Source organism: Sander lucioperca, chromosome 4 (genome assembly GCF_008315115.2).
Source record: "Sander lucioperca isolate FBNREF2018 chromosome 4, SLUC_FBN_1.2, whole genome shotgun sequence".
NCBI classification, from domain to species: Eukaryota; Metazoa; Chordata; class Actinopteri; order Perciformes; family Percidae; genus Sander; species Sander lucioperca.
This window is the reverse complement of record NC_050176.1, coordinates 17713404-17737602: the sequence shown is the minus strand read 5'-3', so window position 1 is coordinate 17737602 and position 24199 is coordinate 17713404. Positions and strand designations below refer to the sequence as shown.

General features: G+C 40.2%; 1 protein-coding gene across 2 annotated transcripts in view; it reads right to left on the bottom strand.

The window, feature by feature from the left end:
* LOC116042940 (voltage-dependent T-type calcium channel subunit alpha-1I-like) overlaps window positions 1–24199 on the bottom strand; it is a 284645-nt gene that overhangs the window by 174891 nt on the left and 85555 nt on the right. For both annotated transcript variants that reach the window (XM_036000910.1, XM_036000911.1), the window contains 2 exons: window positions 9056–9167; window positions 626–759 (listed from right to left, as the gene is read on the bottom strand). In XM_036000910.1, the coding sequence (XP_035856803.1) occupies window positions 626–759; window positions 9056–9167 (246 nt within the window). The remainder of the gene's footprint in view (window positions 1–625; window positions 760–9055; window positions 9168–24199) is intronic.

Sequence of the window (24199 nt, the reverse complement as noted above, 5' to 3'; positions counted from 1 at the left end):
TTTAATGATTAAATAAGGTAGTGTCTCCAAACGTACCTCAATTATAACTTGTCTCCGGCTAGTTGTACTACAGCACTTACTTTTAAAAAATAAGCCTATGCCTATTTTTGAAAATATGTTTGCATCTCTTTTCGGTGTTGTAGTTTGTAGACGGTCCCGAAGCACTCCTTGCAGTATCAACACCGGAACTAAACAGAGCTGAATTAGCAGAACTTTTATGCATTTCTTTCACATCTACTGCAGTCAGATTCACTGTGTTCACTCGGAAGGAATCACTTCACATGGGTAGGCACTTTTAATGACATTTTGAACATGTTAAGAGGCTAAAGACAAGTTTAAAACTGTTTAAGCCTGTTGGGTGCTAATGCTAGCAGGAGGATAACACGGTGTAGGCAGCACCGATTGTTTTCATTTTTCTTGTTACTGACAGCACTCCAAATTTAAAAACAACAGAGCTATGTGTTGGAATTGCCCATTATGCTTAATATAATTGTTTTCATTCCGTGCTGTAAATCACTGAGCTTTGCAAGAGGTGTGTTTAGCACAAAAATCTGTCACTGTTCTCACTCATGTGAGTCCCCCGCCATGCAAAAGGGATAGAATAAAGGGAACAGGAGGTCCTCACCCTGCCATGACGATAAAGAAATCCAGTCGGTTCCAAGTGTCCCCGAGGTAACAGCGTCGACCAAAGATTCCCAGGGCCATCATCTTTATAACCATCTCCATTGCGAAGAAGATGTAGATGAATGCATCAAAAGCCTGACAGAAAGACATAGTGAGACAGAGACATGGTGTCAAAAATGAAACTTTCTAAGTGCTTCGGGCACCACAAACAAACATCCATTTATCTCCATTGGAGGTGAAGACTAACATCAGAGAAGGACATCTGTAAATCTTAAGTAAAAGTAAAATAAACGACCACACTTTTTATTTGAGGCAAGTGAAAAATATATATCTATTAGGGCTGTCAATCGATTAAAAAATTGAATCTAATTAATTATATACTTTGTGATTAATTAATCGAAATTAATCGCATACATAATTAACGGTGCCTGAACCGATACTTTTTAAGAAAGTAAAAAAAGAAAAGAAAAAAAAGGGTACTAACCAACAGTCGGTGACATTAAAGAACGGCTTGTTTATTGCTAAGGCCATATGGTCAAAATTAAATGATTTAATAATAATGTATAACAATAACTTATTTCACTATTAAATTGCTGTTGAACGACAAAAACGACCACCAGATGGGAAATGGACATTTACAATAACTTCAAATGCACCACGAGGCTGTAGTTTACCAGTTTCATTGAACGCACCGTCTGTGTTGTTTCTCCGACGGCAGCTGCAGATTGTTACATACCGGTGTTGAATCCTCTACAGTAAAACACAGTCAAACTTTACACCATTTAGCGTTAGCTGTCAGCATTTTAACCGTGTTTAATCCAGCTACTAGCTAGCGGTAGGCTAACGTTAGCTGCCGTTGAGTGTAGTGTTAACTAGCTAGTGGTAGGCTAACGTTAGCTGCTGTCGAGTATAGTGTTAACTAGCGTCACGTGCAGCGGTGTTTGTGTTGCCGTCTGTTTCAGAGCATCAGAGAGAAGAGCGCAGACATATCAGTGGCACCAGATTTCAGTAGCCAGGGTTGGCAGGAAGAAGATTTTTACAAGTGAATGTTCCAATTAATGATCCAGGCAGCACATTCTCGTCTCACTCCTTCATTTTACAGTCCAATGGTGGCTAGAATGGCTCCGGGTCAAACGTCAATATGGAATAGATTAATCTGCGTTATTTCTTTCTTCTCAGATTAATTAATTGAAATTAACGCGTTATTTATATATATATTATATATTATTATATATTTATATAATAATGCGTTAATTTCGATTAATTAATCTGAGAAAAAATAACGCGTTAAAAAAAATAACGCAGATTAATCCATTCCATATTGACGTTTGACCCGGAGCCGTTCTAGCCACCATTTGACTGTAAAATGAAGGAGGGAGACGAGAATGTGCTGCCTGGATCATTAACTGGAACAATCACTTGTAAAAAATCTTCTTCCTGCCAACCCTGGCTACCGAAATCTGGTGCCACTGATATGTCTGCACTTCTCTCTGGTGCTCTGAAGACGATACAGGCAACACAAACACCGCTGCATGTGACGCTAGTTAACACTATACTCGACAGCAGCTAACGTTAGCCTACCGCTATCTAGTTAACACTATACTCAACAGAAGCTAACGTTAGCCTACCGCTAGCTAGTAGCTGGATGAAACACGGTTACAATGCTGACAGCTAACGCTGAACGGTGTAAAGTTTGACTGTGTTTTACTGTAGAGGACTGTGAATCAACGGCTGGATGTAACAATCTGCAGCTGCCGAGCTGCCATCAGAAAAACAACACAGACGGTGCGTTCAATGAAACTGGTAAACTACAGCTTCGTGGTGCATTTGAAGTTATTGTAAATGTCCATGGTGGTTGTTTTTGTCGTTCAACAGCCATTTACTAGTGAAATAAGTTATTGTTATTGTTATACAATATTATTAAATCATTTAATTTTGTCTAACTGCGTGTCAATCACTGCTCATGCACACACATTCATTCTCCAATCTTCACAGTCCTACCTACAGCACCTTTAAGTGCATAGGATACTATAAATCATGTTTTAATGTTAAACATGCATGTGCCACAGTGAATCCTTAGGATTAACTGTATCTGTGGATGGTTACCTTGGTGAATACCTTACCTATAGGCAAGTAAGCCTATCATCAATGTCTTTTTTTCACCAATAGGCTGATATATATATGATATATGATTATATTTGCTAATAATATGTTGGATTAATGTTAAGAGATATTAGTTTTTGAAAAGAACTTTCCAAATTAAAAAAATTACAAAACTTTGGTGCCCCCCCAGCAGTTACTCCGAGGACCCCCTGTTGAAGATCTCTGACCTAGAGGTTGAGACCCCACAAGAGGTTGCGGGATGAATCTAAGGGTTCACAACAAGAAAAAACTAAATTCTATTAAACAAAACAATGTTTCTGACTTTTATCTTTTCTTTTATCTTGTGGAATTACTGTATGGCTAAATCATCTATTGGCAGCCTGTGACCAGAGGGCCCAAGAAGACATTGCTTTAGATTACATAGGGGGTCACCAGCTAAAATTGTTGGGAACCACTGTAATAAAATGTGTTTTGAATATGGTGTGATTGTTGATGCATGTTTCAAAAATAGAGTTTGCAGAAAATGGCACAGTACAGTAAACAGAAATGCAGCAGCAAATGGAACACCACCTGGTGCTATGAATCTGTAGGAACATGCTGATGGCAGAGTCAAAACTTGGAGTCAATGGGTCTATCCTGCCTGCTGTCAACAACACACAGTGGCACTGGGAAAATGTTATGTTTCCTTGACTCATCTTTGTCAAATGGGCACTTTGGCTAATGCCAAGTTTTGTGCACTCGATCATCTCAGGGTTGCTCCAGCAATTTATCAAGTTTGTAAGGAGTGTCAAGTGCCCGTGCCCATACCCTAACTAACAAATAAAACAATGGATACAATTTAGATATTCAATATACATCTATTTAGACAAATCTTATATAATAGATATATAAATCTTGGCATTGGTCATATCCATGGCATCTATAAGGCCTGACGTCCTGTCTCATTTTCCATGTTATCTCCTCACTGCCTCACTGGCTTTATGTCTGTAAGAAAGCTGAAGAAAATTAGTCCATTAATTGACTAGCTGATTCATATTCTGTCAATAGATTAATGGCTCCCACTACAACCTTTTTGGCAATTGACTAATGGTCATATACAAGCAAAAGTTCCCTTCCTTGGTTAGCTTCTCAAATATGGCAGTTTTATTTTATTTTTTTGTCATGTGGTATATGACAGTAAAGTGAATATCTTTGGGTTTTGGATTGTTGGCTGATGTAATCTGAAAATTACGGTGGCCACCTTGGGTTCTGGCAAATTATCAGCGGTAGACATTTTGCAGACCAAACACTTGATCATTTTGTTGAGAAAATAATCAGCAGATTAATCATTCATGAAAGTAACTGCTAGTTCTAGCCCAGGACAGTAAACAAGGTCAAATGCAGCAATATTCGGATTCAGCCAATGCCTTTTGCTCAGTTTCCAAGACATTAACCCAATTTGTTCAATTATAAAAAGACGGACGTTTCAGTTTCAGTAACCTCCTCTCTTTCCTAGCCCTGTCTCCCTCCCACCCTTCTCTCAATCTCCCTTCCCTCCCGCTTTCTCTCCACACCTCTCTGCCAATCTCTTACTTCCATCTCTCTTCCTACAACAGTTATATTTACCTTCTTTCTCCTATCTTTCCCTGACAATCATATCTCTCCCTTCAAACCCCTGTCTCTCTATTAAACCTCTATTTCTCTCCTCCTTCCTTACCACCCTCCCCCCTCTCCCCAGTTGAGCAGTTTGCCCTAAACGGTGGGGTAATGGAAAATAATTTGTTTGTGCAGTAATCAGAGATAAGCCCCGCATTGACAACCCCCCCCCCACAGCTTTAATCATGCATCTAATTAAAAGAGGGGAGCAAAAAAAATCCAAATAAATCAAAGATCCCAGCTTGCTAATGCATGTTATTGCTGTTGTGAGCAAAAAGCCTAGATTAGCTAGTGTTCTTTTCTGTGTATATACAGGGGGATTAAAGATGAACTGACGCGCTCGGTGTTGCCTGTAATTTGATTTTCAGAGGGACGCACTGGAGGCAACATGTTCTGAATCTGAACCACTGATGTGAATCTTTGTTTTGTCATTTGCTTGAAATGAAGCATACTACTCAGCAGTCCTGGAGGACTGTAGCGATGCAGGACTGGCCTACTAATGTAGAGGAACGCTCAAAGTTTGCAACCTTGACCTTTGTCAAAGCGGAACGATGGATGAGACGGAGGTGCAGCAGTACGTTTTGCAAAGATCGCCGAACCAAGGGCGAAGGGATCTTCACCAAATGTCAAAAAACATTCCTCCCTCTGACAAATTCAACAGCTCTCTTTCTTACAGCTCTCACTCTGTTACTTTTTATGCTAGTCCTCTGTCTCTACTGTCTCTTTTTTCTTTCCCGTCTCTATACTTCTGTCATTCATCTCTCTCTGCTTTTTCCTTGTTTGGCACTCCCCTTCTATCTGTCTCCATTATTTTATGTTGTTAGCTTTTCAATCTTTTCGTACTTTGGCAGGTAGAAAAATTGCTTTTGTATGTGAGTGTATTTTGTGTGTTGCAAGTATAGCCTGATTCATACTTAAATCATGAGGCTGATATATACATATACATATATACATACATACATATACATATATACACACACACACACACACACACACACACACATATATATATATATATATATATATATATATATATATATATATACATATATATATATATATATATACATATATATATATATATATATATATATATATATATATATATATAACATCATATGCACTGGCCTACAGCTGTGCTAGCACTTTGAGCTGAATGCTGAAGTCAGCATGCTAACACGCTCACAATGACAATGCTAACTTGCAGATGTTGGGCAGTTACTAAGTTTACCCTGTTCACTATCTTAATTGAGTGTGTCAGTGTAATGGCAAAAATTACATTTAAGCATGATTCCTTATATTCTTATGTTTTATTTGTGCTTTGGTTTTTCTTACAATACTGAAAGAGAGTTCATCTCATTCCAACTTGTACAGGGAGGAGGAGGCGAAATGGCTCCAAGATGTCTCTTGTGTTTCTTGATTGTCTTCATGTGTATCAGATTGCCTGTGAGAAAGTGTTCCTGTTCACTCACGAAAGACACTTTTCCACACTGGGCTGCTGTGCCTTTTGTGAAATTGTGTTCCTCCTATATTTGCAAATATACTTAATAAAATACAAAAACCTAACTTGGTTTAGTCTTCGACTGTCCTTATTTTGTTTCACCTTCCTATTTTAAAACATCTACACCTGCTGCATCGAAAAACTTCCACCACAGTCAGCATGCACATTTATCTAATCAAATAGCTCTGAAGGTTCCAAACCTTTCACATCTTCAAAACATTTTTTCAATCCAACTCAACAAGTGATCAGATCAAAGAATGCTGCTTTTATAAAAGACACTTCAGGACACAGCCTTGGTAGAGTTGTGTGTCCAAGCCCAAGCACTCATTTGGTCTTTTTAAATTTGCAAAGAAGGACCCCATTTGCAGGCAGTTCTCTTTCTGAGGGGTTGTTATTGATTCTCAAACTTTTCCTATTCAGTAAGATGAAAACACTGTTGTCTGAACACAACAATGTGTGACGTCTAGGAAGATTCTCACCCATCCAGGCCATAGGATAGCTAGAGGGAAGTCAAGATGCAAATTCAATTTCTGTTTGGTCTTAAAGATGTATGAACACACATCCGAGAGGCGTTAGAAGTGGATAACGCCTTCATGATGAGTTGTGAAGTGTCTTTAGGACAAAACTATTATTTTAGTTGCCTCCTCTGACTCTCACATAACAAACTAAGGTGACCAAATTGTAGATAATCTGAAATTGGCTTATTATGCAAATCGTCTTTTTCCCCATTCCATCCACTCACCCATCCGTCTACTGTACAAGCGTATACTAGCTGACTAGCTAAATAACTAACTAAGCTTCAGCTTTAGGTCCACAACTGTCAGAGCTTAAAGATTCTGCTGGTGAGGCACCACTGAAATCATGGTATTGATCAACGGATTTTCTGAGAGGAGAATATTGACTGTGGCGCTGTAGCGCACTAAATCCATGCTGATATTGAATAGGGTATATAGATACTTGGAGGAGAAATTCTATTAGGTCCCCAGCCAGCTTCCCCAGGGAGCAGAATCAATCTAGTGTGTGTGTTGGCTGTTATATGATGATTGTGGTGCCTTGTGTGATGTGTGAGAATGTGAAAAAAATTAAAATAAAAAAAACACACAGGACACTGGGGTGATTCAACAAGTGCTTCACACCGACAGACTGAAGACATACGTGCACACGCTCGCGCACAGATGTTACACCCACTCTGGCCACCTTTTGACATAAAGTGAGAAGGGATTCGGTGCCTTGCCAGATGACGAGGAAAACTGCCGGGGTGCCGTGCATGAGAAAGTCATGCTCGCTGCACCATAAAGACCACATGCTAGCAGTGAGTCACTGCGAGGAGTTACAGGCTCCAGCATGGCAGGGAACGCAGAGCGCGAGGGGAGAGCGAGACATCCAACGGCTGAAACGGAGGGAATACAGAGAAGAAGAGAGTGTGTGCATGTGAATTAGTGTGTTCTTTATGTGTCAACACGAGTATGTAGGAATAAATGGCTACATGTGCACAATTCCTAGAAGCACACTCTTTGCTCTCTGCTTCTAGGAATGTGAGGGTATGTATGAGTATGGATGTTTTTGCATGTGTTTATTAAAGTCTTTCTGCGTTTGTGAGCTTGGTGTGTCTGCTTTTGTTTGGGATCAATATAAAATATGTATGGCTGAGTATAAGTGTGCAGATTCGTTACGCATGTTTGTAAGTGAATAAGTGCTTTCCCACAGCCTAGATGAATGCGTGTAGAGCAAATACATACAAATGACATGCTCCTGTGTAACTAAGGCTATGTTTAGACGGAAACGTTCTGAAGAGAAAACGCAAAAGTGCCGTTGCGTTCTCACTTTTTATTCCACGTTCAGATGAGCGTTTTGGGGGAGGAAATCTGCGTGCATATGGTGACGCAAAAGTGTGTGAAATTCGATATAGTATGCACACCAGGCAGCTAGGTGGTAGTGTGAAGCACTGCGTAGAACCTTCCTTCTACTTCTCTCCCTAGTAGCGCAAAGCGAACAACAAAAGCTGACAATTTTGTCTGGTCAGACGAGGAGGTGGAGTTATTGCACACACACACACACACACACACACACACACAGAGTGCGTTTTTACCCTTTAGATGGGGACGCGACGGTGGAGCATTTTTTTGATTTCCACTCTGGAGGGTGGTTTCACTTTTTTGCGTTTTTAAGCCCCAAAAATGCCGTCGCCGTCTAAACGAAAGGCACATCTGATAAAATATTTTGTCGTTTTCACCAGCGAGCGTATTCGTGTAAACAGGGCCTAAGTCAACCTTATAGAACTCTTTCAAAAAAAGTAGATCACAAAGTGGTTAAAAACAAAGAAGAGAAAAACAACACTCTTGTCACGCCAGTGGCTCAGTGAAGCTGTAATGCTGATTGTAAAGAAGGCCACGTTTCAAAAGATAAATAAAGTTTAAGCCCCAAAGTTGGTTTTGGATCCATTGCAGTCGTGGTAAGGTAAATGTAAATATTAGCCAGAGGGTGGTGTCAGGGTAAAAATATAATCACAAAATAATGGTGCGAGCTGTGGTAAATGTACCACTTCATTTTTTAAACACAGTATATTGCATCACTTCAGTTCAAATAAGACCTTGCGTGCAATAGGATACAGCAGAACAGTTTCAAGACCTCGGAGAGCTGATCCAGCTGTCCTTAATAACTCAGCCGTCACTACTCAGGGCAGGATGTCTCCTTTCCCAAACAGTGTTTTCTCAATTCCTCCTTTATTGCATCTCTTCCTTGCACTTTAAATAGAAGAGACTAGGGTATTAGTGAAATAAATGCAGAGACAAATAGGGGAAGTGGATAAATCAATGGACAGATTAAACAAACCAACAATGCTATGGATGGCTGCAGTGACACAATACTTTAAAGTAAAATGTCCGCATGGTCACAAAGACTATGGTGACACACTGATGTTTTGCAAAAGAAAAGAAAAAGAGAGTCGGGGGATTACCAAATTAATTAGGATTCATCCTCTGGGGACCGGTTTCATGGCAATCAAACCAATAGTCCTAGAACTATTTCACGCTGGACCATCAGGAGCAATAAAAAAAAGGAGGATTTCAGATGCGTTTTAAAAATGTGCACAGATTTGCTTCTGGGACATTTTGTGGGAGGCTGCTTGAAATCTGAGGATGGCAAAAGTATGATCACAAAACAATGTGTTTGTGTGGGTGTGTTTGTGTGTACCTGTAGTATTTGGCATCGGTCTGAAGAGCAGTCGACGTTCTCGCAGGGCTGGTACATTCCCAGGGTGACGCAGTTCAACAAGATCACCATCATACTCACACGTTCGAACCACGTAGAAACAATAACGGTTAAGGAAATCAGCTCGTAGAGTGGAGAGACACAGAACAGGATACAATCTGAGAGGACAATTCAGGAATGTGTGACTTTTCATTCATTATTTCTTCAGTCATTAATTCAGAATTATCACAGTCATGAATGATTAATAGGTGTGGGTTTGACTTCGACTCCAAAGCACATGCCTAAATTCAACAACGATGGTGACAGAAATCTCTTCTGAATGCACCTTGGCTAAGAAGATGATGGTAAATTAAAAAAAGGGGGGTGGGAAAAGAGAAAAATGCACTTACATGTGGCTATTTGAAGCAAATGTATGTGATTCTTGCTGTTCTGAGTTTGTACCTTCATGGTCGAATGCACTTATTGGAAGTCGCTTTGGATAAGCGTCAGCTAAATGAAATGCAAAAAAGAAAAGTGGTGAGAATGAACAAAAGCAGACCCATTTAAAAACTGCAATGCCGCTTTAGTGAAACAGGTCATCAAGGTGCAGGAGTCAGAACTCCAAATGATAGCTAGTATCACAGCGTGTGTGACCTTTCAATTGTACAGGCTGCATATGGTCTAAATATGACACAGCACAGTTAATCTTCTGGTGTTACTCCACAGGGTCGGATCACGTCGCTGATACCAAAGTGCCGAAAAAACTTTATAACAGTCCCAAAGGTGTCATCGCTGTAAAACTGCAGCAAGAGTAGAAACACTAAAGCAACGCAAGGTGAACCCTGCAGGGTCCAATTCAGTCACAAAACATCAGTTTTAGAGTACAGCATCGGCGCAGCATGCTACGCCATCGGAGTGTGCTTATCTGATGAGCAGGTGGCACCTTGTACGGCAGCCTCGGCCACAGTGTGTGAATGGTGAATGGTTCCTGTACTATGTAAAAGCGCTTTGAGTAGTCGTTAAGACTAGAAAAGTGCTATATAAAAACAGTCCATTTACATTTACGGCTTTGACTTTTAGAACCTGCCATGCTTTTTTCTTAGACCACTACTCTTGAAATGTTGCTGTTAATGTGCAGGCCTTACGAGTAGGCACCGTTTGCAGTAGCAATGAAACATACATTAAGAGACTTTTACAATGTGTACACTATTAAACTAGCTATTTCCATTTAACTGTATTACTCCCATAACACTCATACCATGCCCGCCAAAGAAATTCAAATTTTAACCTGTGTTTCCTATGAGGACGATTGCATTTCACTCACAAAACTTGCTGCAGAACACGTGACAGAAAATATCTGCGGTGATGTTTTCTGAGTACCACAGTGTGAACAACACTTGTTTGGAGGAAAGGTTAACGGAGCGAGCATAACATGCAAAGCCAAGCAGCATGCCAGAGAAAAAAATGACAGAAACAAAGCAGCCGAGTGTGACGGAGTAATTCAATATGCATTTTCTGTGTGTTGAGGGAGTGAGCGCACTGCTTGGTTAACAACCGTGTGAAGGAGGATGTGCTGTAATAGCCCTGGAAGTCCAATCCTATCCCGAGGCTATGGACGCTGAAATGCTCCCGCGGCAGCCTTCAGTACAGCACACAGAAGAAGAGAAGTGGGGTAACCTGTTTGTATCTTAGCGTACTACGCTGCAGGTTTGAAACAGACAGAATTCCCAGAAAAGAATCAATTGTCAACATGCTTCTCTTGGCCTTGCATGAACCTTTCAAGAAAGAGATGGACTACTTTAGATATCACAGCACGTATAAAGATAGGCTGTGAGTGGGCAAAACACATGCATACACATAAACACACAAACAGAGCTGCGCACACAGGCACACAAACGCCCACTCATCAACACACACGAGCAGGGAAGTACACATACGCCGACATGCACGTGAAAACCAAGCAACATGTTCAAAAACAAAACACTCACACTCACCCACCCACGCGTGTGCACACATTCACACGCTCACACACACTCACTTGTGTGCATTAAGTCTCACATTACATCAAACGTTAAATCAATGCGAGTCAGCTGATGGGGATGATTTAAAGAGTAATATTCAGCACTGCAGGGAGGCATGTTTAATATTAATGTCCTGCAGGCTAATAGCTGTAAAGTAGACATGTAAGAAAAGGTAAAGACTCGTCGTTTAACACTCGTTCATCCGACTAACATCACACACACAGCGATTGATACACTGTAGCATTCCTTTTTTAACTGGGTTATACCTTTTAAATATTGCTTTCAAAAACCCTGGATGCCAACTTCTGGCTATTAAAAAAATACACAGTGGGGGGCAAATGAGAAAAGAAATGCACCCCTATATGCGTGAGCACACCGCATTTAAGAATATGGAAATGACAAAAACTATAGAAAAAACTGCTTGCTCGATGGTGTTTTAAGCCCCCAACATCTCCTTCAAGGCACCTAACCCTAACCTTAACCCTAACCATAACCATTGCCTAATCCTAGTGCCTTCCATACAGCGCTGCATGGAAGGAGACGCTGGGGGCTTAAAACACCGATAAACAAACATCTCAGACTTTGGTAGTTTGGACCTGTAGGAGTTCGAATAGCAGGATAACAGCGAGGCCGGGCTTTACGGTTGCTGTTAATGTATGAATTGGTTGAGAATTGGTGTATTTAATAGAGATGACCTATGTAGCCTTATCGACAAGTCTCAAATAAAAACTGGTTTGAAATAATACCAGAGTCTCAATTAAGGAAGCCACTGAAACTCAACCCTTGCTTCCTATTTCAAATTAAAAGCCTACCAGGGATATGAGGAATTATGCTCATTGAGCCAGTGGACGGCATTTATTGTGAAACATCTTATCAGGACTTTCATTGAGTTTCATTAAAAGTAGCTTAACAGCGAATCAGGAAATAAAAAAGTGAATGAAAACAGCATTTCTGTTTGAGAAGGAAAACTCTGAGTGCTAAGGTTGACATGCCGTTTGTTGTTGTACTGTTGGAATTAGCACTGTGGAAATGTACACGGTACTGGAGTGTACAGCAGAGCTAATTAAAACTGATCAGAAAACAGGGAGGGATCTACTAATCTTGATATAATAAGGCAAACTTTTAGAAAAGAGAAAATCTCAAATAAATCATGCCACTATTTGTGTCCGTTGCGCGATCACGTAAGGCTGGTATCATGTGGACGCGCCGACAGTTTTGTTGACATTACTTAGAATTCCTCATGGGGGCGGCAGAAACTACGCACTATAGCTTTAAGATGATATTAAAACGCAGAAGATGAGCTACATTTTAGTTTTGTCTAGGATTAGATGAGTTCTGTTTGTTCATGTGTTAATCAACATCTTTTTTTTGTTTTCATTTGTGTGCAATACAATCAATTTGTCTGCTCACAAATAACTGAAAGATGTAGATGAAGATGTCATCATTCCACAGGCAGGCACATACTGCAGGCAAACAAACACACATTCACACACTACACATGTGCCACTTCAGCTATTTTCTGTAGCTAGCCCTTCCTATATAATGAGGACAGAGATATCATCCACAAGTGTCACTGAGCTTGTGGCGGTGCCTGTGAACACAGCACCTAAAAAGCGCAGCCTTTCCAGATATATGAAAACACACTTCAATGTGAAAATCATGGCTGAATAAAACTGCAGGTCAGCGCTTTCTTATTTCCACCAGTCTAAGTATTAATGACTGATGATGATGCCTTTGGGCTAATGCTATAAGGATTATATCGGGGGTTATTTCCACTGCCTAATGCATTCTTTAAAAACAGCCTCAACGAGTTGCCAAAGTGTCCTGCTTTCCAGTTTAGCTTTTCATGCACGCTGCCTATACATGAGCTGCCTTTAACAGTCTGCAAGTGTCTGTCTGTCGCTCTCCACTTCTGAAAAACGAGTCAATTAGTGTAGGTGCCTTGGAGGAGACACTTTATCTTTTTTTTTTTTTCTTCCCTCAAACAGACGCACACACACATACTGCACATTGACACTACAACTGGATGGAGAATGAGGTGAAATTCAAAGCACAAAGGTCTATTACAGACAGAGTCTTCCAAGAAGATTTACTCAGAAATTGTTTTATAGAACTGTTTCACCTCCAGAATTCTTTAACCTTCTTTTTTCTTCTTCTTTTTACCAGGGAGTGATTGCAAATAGGGTAGTGTTTTTCAGCATGCTCTGCTTCACATTCATCCAGCGCCTGTCACTCAAAATACTGGAGGCTGCCGGGAACACCTACAGTATTTCAATGTGGGCCACCGAGCAGCTCCAGTGAAATAGCTGGAAGTACAGTGTGACTGATGGGGCTTTCCGATAGCTTTCTGATGAATTTGAGCATTTGTGGAGATGTTCCCTAATAGATTGTTTGTCATTGGAAAGGTGAACAGCTAAAAAGAGCATCTCAAGCAATCCAGGAAAAAAAATACACACACACGCAGACACACGCACACACACACACACACACACACACACACACACACACACACACACACACACACACACACACACACACACACACTTTCATATATGCAATATTAATGGAATTTTGAGAGTAAGCCAGGTCATTTACAGAAGTGATAGACCTATATAACACAGTCACTTGCATTACATGTCATCAAACTACTATACTGGTCCAATCCCAGTTTGCTGTCAAGTACATTGCTTAAAGACATGTTAATTAATACATACATTTTCTAATTAATCAAGACTCAACCATGTAACACTATGTTTTTTTTAAATGGCCATCACAAGTTCTGAAAGTCCAAGTAGTTGTTTTAAAATTTTGTTTAACGCTCCAAAACCTATAGTCATTCAATGGACAGTGATGAAGGCCTAGTGAAAAAAAGAGGCATTTTTTTTTGATAAATTGCTTAATCAATTTTTCTCATTTATAATAGTTAATTAAAATGATGAATTACAGTTAATAATCTCCTGACCATTGACGTACTGATTAAATCGACTCATTTGAGCTCCAAAACATTTGACATTCATTTTGGCACGCTGTGATTTTCCTGGCACACCCAAGGTCCAACCCCCTGAGAGTGACAGTCTAAGGCCAAAGTTTGATGATCCAAAGCTCCAGGAGCAGATTCAGTTACATCATGCCGCTGGCAGGAAACTTTAAATGGCCAGATGAAATTCAGTGGCATCAGAGACCATTACCCAAAAGATCTGAATGTGTCGAAAGCATCAGCATGACAGAGCTGGAAAGAGCTGGCAGGCTGAAAGTGTGTGGCAGCGGGGGCTAAATGAATTCTTAATACATCCCTGCGTGGCGTCACTCTTTTCTAACCCTATCTCAATGTCTCTCTGCCTTTTCTCCCTCTCTCTCCTTCCCTCCCTTGTTTTTATTGTATCCAAAGAGACATGAGGGAGGCAAACGACCTCTGGTTTCCATGGCAACCAATTGACTCAAATGAAGTTAATAGTCACAAAGAGAGGGGAAAAGGACAGAGAGTGACAGAAAAATGCAGGGGGGGGGTATTTTGGTTGGGGGCTTTGGTGTCCTTAAGGACGATCCCATCATGCCATGCGACATCCTGCGTACATCTATTTTTCACTATACTGTGTGAGAGACATTGCATTTAGAAAATATGGTTGGCCACGAAAGAGCAAAAAACAGAAACCTTGAAAAGAAGATTTTAGATAACGTTTGAAATAGCAGATCATAATATATCTTGTTTGCTTAACGCATACTTAAACAGAAAATAATTTGAAAGAACTGAATTTTAGGGAGAGTTATGTGCTAGAACTATTTTTAGGAGCAGTGATGTGTCCAGGTTTGGTGCCATCGGACCAAAGACTACTACACCAATTTAGCATTGCATTGTCGACTCACAATGGACAGTTTAAAAAAATAAAAATAAATCAATGCAGCAGAACGAGTGACATTGCCTTTTTATTCCATGCAATCTTCTTCCTTGGCAAAACCTGGCACCTATATTACCCACAATGCTACTCGACCTCCAACAGTTCAGTCAGAGACTCAGGTGTGTTATGTTCCAAGATGTACTGTGTAACAAAGACAGTGTCTCTAAACTCTATGCTAAGCTAGGCTAACCACTACTTAACACACAAACATGACAAAAGTGTACAGTATTTCTCAAAATGTTCCATGAAACTAACTTGCAATGATTAACTAGTTCAAACTGTTTCGAAATGGGTTTAGAATTGGTATGAGCCAAACATTGGCATAACAATGGGGATTTGTGATTTTCCCCTGTGTTTTGCAAAAGGAAGGATGTCACCTCTTGCTGAGCATGAAAACTTTGCCTGGTAATGCATTTACTCTTTTTTAAAAGCAAAAGCTTGCCTAAAAGTGTAGACTTGATTTAATGTACTGTGCTGCACTCAGCACTTTCGACAGTCAGCACAGCCATTTATTCTAACAACATTTACTGCTTTAGTCTTCCCTTTTTTGTTCTTCGCACATCTATCTCACCTAAAACTGTTCTCACATCGGCATTTATCTTTCAGTTGCCCTGCCTCCTCTTCCTCCCTCTATCCTTTCCTCCATCACTGCGTAATGTTCAGAGAGGCTGCTGGCCGGGTCTTTTTTTTTTTTTTTTCTGGAATTTTCCATCAGGGGTTCTTCGATCCAGTACAGCTGACTGGATAAAGGGGAGGATGGAGTGTGTGTGTGGAGGCGATGGTGTGTACATGTGTGTAGCTTGGACAGCAGCAAATGTCATGGGATATCACACGGTAATGCTTCACAGCGTCTCATGTCAGCTCCTCTTTTCCCTAAACTGTCAGGTCAGAGGAGTACACGCGCGCACGCACGCCCACATGCATTTACACACACACACACACACACACACACACACACACACACACACACACACACACACACAGACAAATGGATGGTTATGGTTATGTGGATAATTGTCAGGATGACAGTAACAACAGAAGCTATTACTTTGATCTACATATGACTCTCTTATTGCTCATCGGCCTGCTGCCTTCTGGGCTTTCAAACGCTCATTTCTGACTTTTGTCTTCACTCCTAGTTAGATTGAAGCACATTAACTCTGCAGAATAAGTATAATTACTATTAACAAATGAGACCATCACTCACAAGATTGGCAGCCTCTACCGAGTCTGGCTAAAGCTGACTTGTGTGCTACAGTGAACTGCATCCCCTACAGTAGGTCTCCATCTATTGGTCAGCATTTGAGATTCTTATATTTGAATGTACCACGTGTTTCACCTGTCAAAATTATACATGTGTCATTAGGTAAAGATCAATGAAGTTATCGGGTCGCCTGGTAGCTCACCTGGTTGAGCATGCGCCCGATGTACCAAGGCTCATTTCTGATCGCAGTGGCCCGGGTTTGATTCCAACCCGGGGCCCTTTGCTGCATGTCGTCCCCCTCTATCTGCCCCCTTTCCTGCCTACAGGAAGCTGGCCTATCAATTAAAGAAAAGTCCCAAAAAAATAATCTTTAAAAAGGATCAATGATGTTATGAAGGTTTTATGATGCCTTGTGTATAACAATGCATAGATAGGTACATAGATCATGATTCATTACATTAAAAAGAGGCAGTGTTTTTGCACATATGTACAAATACACGTGGGCTCGCTCTAGGCAGAGTGCTTTGTGTTACGTTCTTGTCTGTGCAAATTAAAAAGGCTTTCAGAAGAAGAAAAAGGTCTGAAGTCTGGGGTGACCGGGCAGTCTTCTATCCCAATATAGGTCTTTTCTTATCTCAATAAAGCATGTTTTCTGGTAATTCAATAATTAAAAGGTCTATATGAAATAACAACACGGTAAAGCCTATTTTTCTATCTCCTATGTGAATTAAAAACCCATTTTCGTCAATATTGCAATGTAATGCAGTTTGGCCGCTGGCTTTTCCACATCGCAATAGAAACTAAATGAAAAAAAAAAAATACATCATAGACATTTTTATACCGTTTTGACGATATATATCGTCAAAACGCCCAGCCCTAATTAGCGAGGCAAGCCACTATCAGCCTCGATGCTGCATTTTGCAGTGTGTGCCAACAAGCTGGATTTGTATTTGGAAATACGCTTGACTATGGATTTTTACATGAACCAGACTATGTTCATATGTTCATCCCTGCTATATCCTTTGGTTTAATCTTAATCTTGTCTGAATGCTCAGTTGGCTGTGAAGTACTGTTATTGTCTCTTGTGCTTCTCTTATGTCTCTGTGGAAAGTTTTGTGTTAATCTTAACATAAAATGCTTCACAGAAGAGCATACCACTTCAGCTACAGGCAATTAGGCATAAAACCAGTTATTGGAATTGAGGAGGAACTCTAATAGGGCCATCCCTACCAGGTCTCGTGTTCTACTGGCTATCCTAACTGTGACAGATCATCAAAAGGACGATTAAAAAAATTATAAAGTTTTAAGAATTACTCAACTTTCTGCCTCCTCAAATCTCTGACTTCTCTCTCTGTCTCCCATTCTACTTCTCTTCCAGATGGCCTGTGCACAGCTGCCATAGGATTCCTTAAGACAAGCTCTGCCCTGTTGCTGTGGCAACCAGCACTGACAAGCCTCTGTTAGGTGTGCATGCGTGTGTGTGCATTTGTACTGTGAAAACGCACACATTTTGGCCAATTAAATCACCATCAACGCTCGTTATTCAATATCTTGAGTGAGGATTCATTCTGTAAAGGATTGTTACCTGATTCAGTCTTAGTTCGTTACCATTCCACCAACGAGACCACAGTTTGGTTTAATTATGTGTTATCAGTCTTTTTGACTCACTTCCAAACTCATTTGGCGCTACAACCCCAAAACTGCGTTCCCGCACACACACACACACACACACAAAAGGGGGATCCATGGTTTCAGTGAGATCATGAGATTACTACGAGTTAATTTAGCAGTCCAGCACCTCCTGGAAAATAGGCAGGTAGATAAACTGCAGGAACAGGGAGGACTGAACGCATAGAGATGGATTAAGTTCTACTAGTTTACTAACAGCTGCCAACTAAGGTGTCTTTTGGCAGTGATGGGGAGATACAAGGAATGGAAGTATCAGGGAAATACTCAGTGTGCAATTACAGATTAGATAAAAACAGAAAAAGACACACGCATACACAAGTCTTCCTTTTTAGACCATCTGTTGGGATTTTCTGCGCTTTCTGTCTCTTTTTTCTTCTCCCTCCTCTTCTCTCTCTCTCTCTCTCTCTCTCTCTCTCTCTCTCTCTCTCTCTTTCTCTGTGATGTGGTGTGGTGGTGATATGATGCAGACGTTAAGTGCGTAGGTTTCCTCTCCTACCCACGGCCACTGTTACACGCTATTTTAATCTACCAGCACTGCCGGGCTTGTGTAACTAAGAGCAAAAAGCAGAGGAACAGACTGACCACCAATTACACAACACAACTACTGACAGAGCTAAAAATACTAAGACTAGTGGGAAATGTCTACAACCAAATACCATTAAAAAAAAAAGAAGCCATAAGCCAAAAGCCCGAAGCCACTGAAAGTTTACCATCTGTCAAAGTAGCAGACGGAATATAAGTTTTGCTATCAATTTGTAACATGGAAAGATCAGTGAATATCTGTTGCATCTATTTTTCACAGCCAATTTCAAAATTGGCATATGCCGCTTTCATTTCGTGTTGAGAGCAGAAGACATAGCTACCTAAATAGAGCAAGGTAATGAGGAAACTGAACAGACTTAAAGTGCAATAAACAATTTATTTCTTACAGCAATAAGTGCTCTACAGGCCCCTGTGGAGAAGACAGAAATGTAAAACCACCTACACATGATAGGCGACAAAACCGCTTTGTGCTGGCCGTTCCATTGATTTCCTACGGGGAGAGCGGTGCCAACCAACTATGCGCTCGGATTTGCCGCTTCGCGCTGCGCTCACAGTTCAAATGATTTCAACTTTGACCTAGTTGCCGCTGACCTTTCAAAAGCGCAGCCAATGAGATAACAGCATGCCGTTACCTAGCAAAGGGAAAATAAAGTACTGAGTGAATGAGAGACAATTAAGAGCAAAAGGCAGATGTGTATGTGTTGCAAACATCCTGTACTATAGGCCAAAATAAGAACCTACTGTAGATATACGCCTCTAGTTTCAAACAGTAAACACAAGTAAGCTTTGACTGCAGCTGTAGCACCACAACAATATTATAGGATTATTTTAACCAGCTTGAAATAAGAAAGTGAACTACTTCTTTAATTTTTGTATGTACTTGTTGATGGGATGGTGCATTTTGGTAGTTTTTTGTGCCATTCTGGATGTTTAAATTTTTTTTAACTAATATATGAGAAAAGATATTTTAAATAAAAAATAATTTCTTTTTTAAGATTATTTTTTGGGCATTTTTAGGCCTTTATTGACAGGACAGCTGAAGAAATGAAAGGGGAGAGAGAGGGGGAATGACATGCAGCAAAGGGCCGCAGGCCAGAGTCGAACCCAGGCAAGCTGCATCGAGGAGTAAACCTCTATATATGGAAGCCCGCGCTACCAACTGAGCTATCTGGGCGCCCAAATAAAAATAAGTTTTTATATTTGTAAGTATAGCTGGTGTATTACTGTTTTCCTTTGTATGTACTTTTTCTATGTCCTTTATTGATTTGTTTATTAATATTTAATTAATTTTGTTTCTGGATCCTTCATCACCCTTTTTGGATGAACCACACCAGCCATCATAGAGCTTGTCAACCTATTGGTGTGCATGACTTATAAAAATGGGTGTGGTTTGCTTTTTTTCAAACATTTTCATCTGACAAAGATCCACGTATATTGACACATTGTCATTATTAAACTTGTGCGGCTTGGAATAAGTGTGCAGGCGCTTCCTTTTATTCACTGACTTGGTCATAGCCTTGGTCCTACATGATGTCTGATGTGCGTATAACTCTCCCTCAATTCAGTTATTGTTGAAAGGCTTTCCTAAGGACCTACTGCTTTTATTTTTCATCTGCTGCTGATCTGCTGATCCTTCATGCAGGATGGTATGCATAATCAATGCCAAATTGAATGTCTAGACTTTTTGTTTTCATGCACATGGAATTAGGATTGGGTAAATAAGACTCAGTGGACGTGGTTCCTTATTTGAAGATGATAGAGCGAGTGTTTCTCCTCAGACTTCTGTCAGCAGCTGTAGATAGACTTGAGTTCATCTGGAGGCTGATGAATCTCGCAGTGAACTGAAGATTTACAGATAATGTTCTGTTAGAATGTGATGGAGTCAGTTGTCAACAACTGAGTACTAGGGGCGTACGATTCAGAAAATGTCACGATTCGATTCCGATTTTTAGGCAGTCGATTTTCGATTAAAAAACGATTCGATTAAAAAAAAACGATTCACAGTATGTAAATGGAGTTACTTTCCCCATGTGATTGCAGTAGACATACAATTTAAAAGAAAAGAAACAACAAATTAAATGTAGTTTGATATTACTTTATATGTCTTAATACAAAAATAAAAACTTTTGCAACTAAAAACTGCAAAAGTGCCAAACTTTGGCCAGCTTTCAAATACATTTAATTCAAGTATAAAACTGTTAAATAAAAAGAGCTTTTACATTTAGCTTTAAAGTGCTGTACTCAGACCAAACAAAAAATACTGCTAAATGTGGTTTAAGGAGTCCGTCAGCTACCAGGTTGACTGTTGAAATGTGAACTCGACTGGGCACATTGAACTTCCTAAAATTAGGCCCTTTCTTTTTAGAACTGTGGCAACTACAGTCCATTCAACAGAACTTGTGTGATGTGTCAGAATCACATAAGGGAAACACTTTTAGGTGTATGTGTGTGTGTGTGTGTGTGTGTGTGTGTGTGTGTGTGTGTGTGTGTGTGTGTGTGTGTGTGTGTAACCAGTTCATAGTCCACCACTGGCTGGAATCTGTACATTCTTTTGCAGAAACAGAAGCTGGTCTACGTGTTTTGGAGTGAGCATGCTCCGCTGTGCAGTTACGATGTCTCCGGCAGTTGAGAACACTCTCTCTGACGCAACGGTGGGAGTTTAGAGCATTGAAAGAGTGCGCTGTCTGGCACGTCAGGAGGAGGTACTTTAGGTCGTTGTTGTTCGTCCACATCTTTAATGTTAATCTCTGGGTGATGCCGTACCATGTGAGATCTCAAGTTTGTGGTGGTTTTATTTCAGTTAGCCTAATAGCTGGTTTGCATTGAGAGATGATTATATGGAAAGTACCCCATGCCAATCTCTAGGTATGGTGAACGGTATGTGATGATGTGGGGCTATTTTAATTCCAAAGGCCAAGGGAACTTTATCAGGATGCATAGTATCCTGGATCCATGAAATAACTGTCCTTTAAAAATAAAAATCTGCCTGCCTCTATGGGAATTTAACATAGGGGTGTACTTACTTATGCCCCCTGTATTTTAAGGAAAAACATGTATTTATTTACGATACATTGTTCATTCACAACGAAAATTGGTGTCCTTAAAGATTGGATTTTTCCTCATTTTTTTTAATTAAGGCATTAAGATCAATTTCCAAAAGATGATTTTTTTATTCCTCTTTTTAGTCAACTTTAGCATGGGTGTCCTAATTTTTTCACATGACTGTATCGCCGTAAAACTGAAGGCCATAATGTTGACCACCTGCCTCTCTTTATTTCTCAATCCGGCTCCCTTTCGTTCCAAACAATTAAAACCCCAAGTAATAATGCTTTCTAGGAAGTTGTTTAAGAGACAAAGCCCTGCTCAACCAAGGCAAGAAACAATGTGTAAGTCTACTATAAAAGGACAAAATGTTTACTCCAAATAATAATGAATCACTGCTGTATTTTGCACACCAATGATAGCTGGACTAATACAAAGGCCTAACAATAATGGTCTGTGGCTATGCAAGCTCTGCCTGCTGCTTATGAAGTCAAAATGTGAGACTTCAGTATCAACAATCAAGTTACGTGTTTAGATAGCTAAGACTAAAAGACACACACAGTATTCGAGTCGTCTTAACTCTGAGTCCAACCGTCATTTATGCAGCTTCTTTCCTTCAAACTATTTTCCTATCATCTTTTTTCCAAAACCTCATCAATACTGTACATCCTCAATTCAGTCCTTCCCATACTCTACATCTTTTTCCTTATTGATCACTCTGCCTCTGTCTCTGCCTTGCTCTAACATCTGTCTCCTGTAGGGAGGTCAATGAGTCCTCGGAGCTTTTAAAATGAATGCTTGTGAATGTCTGTCCTGCATTTTTCTATTGCCTGGCATCATCATAATTAGGGTGAGACATAACAAATTGACAACCTTAATATTCATGATCTTAACAAGAGGAAAAAAGTGTGGTATCTGTAGGGACAAGTGTCACTTTCAGCAGGGACTAGGCGCTTCCTAAATTAAGACAGTAATTTCGGTTTGCAGAACAAAGGAACACAAACATGCACTCATACACACACACACACACACACACACACAAAACACATTAACGCATGCCAGTCAACAGTTCCCACGATGACACCATGCAGATAGCAATCATTGGAAGCGAGTGTTAATGACAGGCTAATGACTGTCATTTACCAAACTTGATAGAATGGCTTAATTTGGCTCTGACTTCATTTTTCACTCTTCGTCTGTCTGGACGTTTATTAGTACTGCTGTATCTAAGAAAAACATTAAATAAAAATAATGATATTATTTATGTAATGCATTCATCATTTGTGTGGTCTAAAGACTAACAGTTTACCACATGTGCTGCAATGTTCCTTAATAGCTTAAAGGAACTGTTTGGGAAATTCAAAGCGTGTTGGCCTCTTTGATCAGCCATCAAATAACATAAAATGCGTGCATGCCAAGTTTGTATGGCTGTATTGTTTGTGGTTTGTTTCTATCCTTTTTTTTTTTTTAATTGTTACAATAAAGCATTTTGGTAATTGGTTGCTATATAAAGTTGCAAACATGCCTTATGAGTACAATAACAGGAATCCAGTTAAAGTATTTCTGGTGGGTTAAGATATCAGAAGTTCCAGACAAGCTGTTCTAAATAACACACACACACACACACACACACACACACAGAGGTCTGAGGGAACTTATAACCAGTACAGGGTCAATCCGGTCAGACCACCTGATTTCAATAAATCACCATGGTGACCCACATGGCTGTGAGGTGCACAAAAGCAAAAGCGAGGGATGAAAAGCATGAGAAGAGGCGGGAGGAAGGAAACACAGGAGAACAACAGAAATGATGGTGCTGATACAAACACACATCAAACCCCATGTACAGGATTGTGCTGCGCTAATTACTGGGTCTGCGGCTGTTTGAAGGCTGCTGCTCACCTTGGATGACCCCTCAACCACAACCACAACCACACACACACACACACACACACACACACACACACACACACACACACAATTTCCTGTCATTCAGCTACAGTGATTTCATTGAGTGCTGCTGAAGTGTAAACCAGCAGATATTTTCAAAGACAGACTTCGAGGTTATCCTCACTCTGTATGAGAACACTTGCACACCTTTGAAGACCTTCTGAAGCAAAACAAACCAGACTAATAGTCTATAGTCAAACCCCACAGCAAAATGACAACATAATTGTTCTTTTTTTCTTTACAAATCCTTACCAGTAGTGGGGCTAAAACAATGTAAAGCTTGGCCTAAGCAGCTCAACTAGTACAAAGTACAGCTGAGGCTGAAGGGAATCTAGTTTTTAGATATTTCCCGTTCATTATCTGCAGTATCAAAAAAGTGGATATTTTGACCTGCGAGTTGCACTAGATGACAAAAATCTTTAGACATCATCCTCATGGCACCGGAGCTGACCAGCTAACCGATAGGCAACACCATTCCTATTGCCAGGTCGCTAGGGTTACTTAAAATAATTGACTGCCATTACAGTAAGTAAGAAAGTAGTAAAGTCAACAGTCATCACAAAACCTCTATTTTCTGATAGCATTAGCTTGCCTTGCACAACATACCACAGCTAGCGAAACAGCAGTATAACAGCGAAAGTAGCAGTGAACGCCTCAAACATTATACCACTAGCATGGAACTTGTCCTTCAGAGATTTGATATGAGAATACAGGGTTTTAAAGCTCACCATGCTTAATAATGTTTTGCATCAAGTGTTACACACACACACACACATACACACACGTGTTATGCACCCTTTTA